Source organism: Morone saxatilis, unplaced genomic scaffold (assembly GCF_004916995.1).
Source record: "Morone saxatilis isolate NCDOM2014 unplaced genomic scaffold, NCSU_SB_2.0 Contig24, whole genome shotgun sequence".
Lineage (NCBI taxonomy): Eukaryota > Metazoa > Chordata > Actinopteri > Moronidae > Morone > Morone saxatilis.
In genome coordinates, this window is record NW_023339807.1 from 21,396,164 (window position 1) to 21,399,829 (window position 3,666).

A 3,666-nucleotide genomic window follows, 5' to 3' on the forward strand; every position below is an offset into this window, starting at 1 on the left:
TTTTAAGGTTTGCAAAGTGCTTGGATTTTGGATAAAGTGCTTGAAACTACATCACCATCATAATAAATAACCCTAGTAAGCTAACCTAAGTAGAAAACGTACCTTGAATTTGTACAGTACTTGAGTAAATGTACTCCTTTTCACCACTGCTGAGTTGGCAACGCTTCGCAAATAGATTGGAAATGTAAACTACTGACTCTGCTTTGTTCATCTCTTACCATGGATCATATGAAATGTCTGCTCGATCACTCACTGACCATACCAGGGTGTTTTGGTTTCAACCAACACAATGTGTAATATTTTTAGTTGTAACCTAATAGATTGTTTGGGGGGTGTTTTAGGTTACTCTACTACTAACGCTCTGGTATAAAAGCTGTAAAGATTTTAGTGAAATTAAAATTATTTGTCTCGTGATTGTTTTATATTAGCTCAGCGAGGTTAAATAAGGTGCTAAATCTACTTACAGACAGGTGACATGTTTTGAAACATTGTGTTTTTCTTTAACTTCTTTGATTGTTTATAGCACAATCATTATTTGAAGTATTTATGGAACTCAACACTGTTGTAAGGTGCTGGGAAATCTTGAAAATGCGTCTTCAAAGTCTTGAATTTCACTTTGGAAGAGGTGTAGGAACCCTGTCTACAATTTGAGACTAATTAAAAAAAATGTTGCTCTGCAGGCTTTCAACCCTGCTGCTCTCAACCAGATGATTAGTGGATTGGTTGGACAGCTTTTGCTGCCAGGACAAATGGGTAAGGTTTTGCTGTTGTTAAATTTACCTTTGGACTTCATCAGTAGCATTCTTTCTGTAATTATAAAGTTTAAAAACTTTGGTCGAGGATTTCGGTTAATAATGATGACTTTTTTAATGATATATATATTTTTTTTTTTACAGCTGGTCAAACACCAGTCACATCCTCCTCCTCCTCTTCAACGTCCACACCCTCCTCTTCCTCCTTTTCCTCCTCCTCTCACACCTCGTCATCCTCCTCCTCCTCTTCCTCCTCCTTTTCTTTCTCCGCCTCGGGTCCCACACCTCCACCTTCCACAAACACTACTGGCCAACCAAACCAACCTGAGGCCAACACCAGTGAGCCCCAGTCCCAGGAGATGCCCCCAGACCTCAGCCAGCTCCTGGGTTCCCTCCTGGGGGTAGCCGGTGGAGCTGGTGTGGGCACCGTAGGGGCCCCTTCAATTACTGTCACTACATCTGGTGTCCCAGCCTTCATCCAGGGTGTGAGTGAATTCATGCAGCAGGTCAGTGTTTGAATGTTTGACTGCACTTTATAGACTTTGCATGAAAATGGTACATGTATTTGGATATGACGAGCACTTGCATCTTAAAATAATTACTACTATTACTTCTATTAGAATATAATATAATAATAAAATCAGAGTAACAGGTTGTTGTTGACATTCTCCTTTCTCTGTTCTCATTTTGGATATTTTTGTCTGAGGGATTCAGTATCTTTTTAAAAATCTTATCTCCATCTCCTTGTGACTTTCCAAAGTGTTGTCAGCCCCCGCAGACATCACCAGATGCATAAATACACAGTGTCAGCGTAGAGACAAAGAACCCCACACAGACACAGTTAGCAGTCGTGTAGTGAGGAACAGAGTGGATGATCCAGAGTAAAAAAAAAAAAGGCATTGAATACTGGCTCAGATTTGCACTGTTCTTTTACTTATTTACTATTTATAATTTATATAATAATTTTGCCAATTTGAGGCCATATTTTATTTCTTCATAGTTCTCATACAACTGCTTGTGTTTGGACTTGTAACATCATCACCATGTGGTGCTTTCCATGAAAAAAATCTCTTGCATTTCAAGGGAAAGCAAAGTAATGTTAACATACGCTCACTCCTTGTTTCCATTTGATTTCTAGGCCCAACCCATATTCTCTCCACCTCCACCTCCCTCTGGTACCACTCCTGCTCATACTCCAGGGCCCAACCCAATGCCCAATCCCCCTGGGGCAGCCGAAGCCCTCAACCCAGAGCTGTTCACAGGCATCGTCCGTGGTGTCCTGAGCACAATGATGGGCTCTTTGGGCCAGGCCCAGAATGACACAGAGAGCATTGCCCAGTTCATGCAGAGGCTCTCCCAGGCAACCAACATCTTCATCAGTCCTGAGGATCCCACCGGTAAAGAACAAACATACAATTATATAATGTTGTCAAAACAGCAGCTCAGGGTGCTATGCTATGAAAACGTTCTGTTGAGAATATCATCAAATTATTATGTAATTTCAAAATGTTGTCTTTGTTGTGGTTTCCAGGGTTTTTTGGAGAGCTGCTGATGTTGGTGTGCCAGACATTCACCATGTCAGACCTGGTGATGCTGCTCCATGGCCAGCACCAGCCTTTGGGCCGCATCCAGCCTCAACTGTCCCAGTTCTTCACCCAGAACTACCTCAATGGCAGAGAGCCCACTGATGAGAACATTGCTGTAAGCGCCAGTTAAATGTTGTTTATTTCAGATGGATCACCCATCTTTTAATATGTACGTTCAAGGTACATAGTTAATTTACTTTTTATTACTAGTTCCATGTTTGATGGCTTGTCTTTTTCTTTCTTTTGTGTAAAGGAACAATAACTGCTGGATTTTCATCTTTTTCTCTATGTTCATTCTCTTGATTTTCCTCATGTCCTCTGTTTCCATCCTCCAGGCTGCAGCTGAAAGTCTTGTCAACGAACTGGAGGAATATATCACTGAGAGCTTTGTAAGTCCTTGATGTCCCGTCCTCTATTATCACTAAAATACAAAACAAATGTAGGGCTGTCCCCCAAAAGTCAATGACTCAAATCATCAGTAAAGAAGACCCTGTGTCGGGCAGGCTGTAAATTTAAAAAAAAGTTCATTCACTTTGCAGAAAATGTAAATATAATCCAGTAATCCTTTATTAAGACATTATATTTCAGATGTACTGATTTTAAATTATTAAAGCCAGCGTAGTTTAAGTTGATTTATTAACTGTTGTGCTACCAGTGTAGCTTTTTACATGTAATGACCTCTTTATTCAACTTCCACAGAGAGAGTCTTCAGTCACGGTGTTGGAGGGTGTTGACGTCACTCAGACCAACATGTCCTTCTTCAGACAGCAGCTGCAACACATTGCCACACATATTCTACGTTGCACAGGTAAACCTAAAGAACAACGGTGTAAATCAGTTAGTCTTGGTGATAGGACTACTTAGTATCTTTAATTTCACAGTCTCTGTAGGACTTGTTGTGTTTTTTTGCTAATTATGTAATCAATCAATATTTGTCACATCCAGATGACTCGTTTGGGCCCCGGCTGCTACAGATGTGTAACCAGGCACTGTTTGAGTGTCTTGCCCTCAACCTGCACTGCTTGAGAGGAGACCAGAGAGCCCTCACTGCAGTCATCAACCACAGAATAGTCAGTATACAATATTTCACTAATTCACTCACTGTTTGTTTCTGCTCTGGCAGTAGACTCCAGATGAAACAGAGTGTGACTTGATAGGCAAAGGATATCAATTTAGTGCTTTGTGCAAATAAGTCATCTTCTTGCGGTGGACATCGATGTCTGATGGTGGTCAGTTATGGTCATTATCAACAAGTTGAAGGAAACTCGTGGGGGAAGAGGCTGTGCAGTTCTATTTTGCATGACCAGCTAGGGCTGCTCGATTATGGA

The 3,666-nt window shown here is 41.1% G+C and overlaps 1 protein-coding gene across 2 annotated transcripts in view; it reads left to right on the plus strand.

Moving 5' to 3' along the window:
- Positions 1-3,666, plus strand: part of bag6 (BCL2 associated athanogene 6) — a 13,480-nt gene that overhangs the window by 5,846 nt on the left and 3,968 nt on the right. For both annotated transcript variants that reach the window (XM_035673088.1, XM_035673089.1), the window contains exons 13-19: positions 681-753; positions 897-1,258; positions 1,891-2,149; positions 2,284-2,453; positions 2,674-2,727; positions 3,038-3,146; positions 3,284-3,408. In XM_035673088.1, coding sequence (XP_035528981.1) covers positions 681-753; positions 897-1,258; positions 1,891-2,149; positions 2,284-2,453; positions 2,674-2,727; positions 3,038-3,146; positions 3,284-3,408 — 1,152 coding nt within the window. The remainder of the gene's footprint in view (positions 1-680; positions 754-896; positions 1,259-1,890; positions 2,150-2,283; positions 2,454-2,673; positions 2,728-3,037; positions 3,147-3,283; positions 3,409-3,666) is intronic.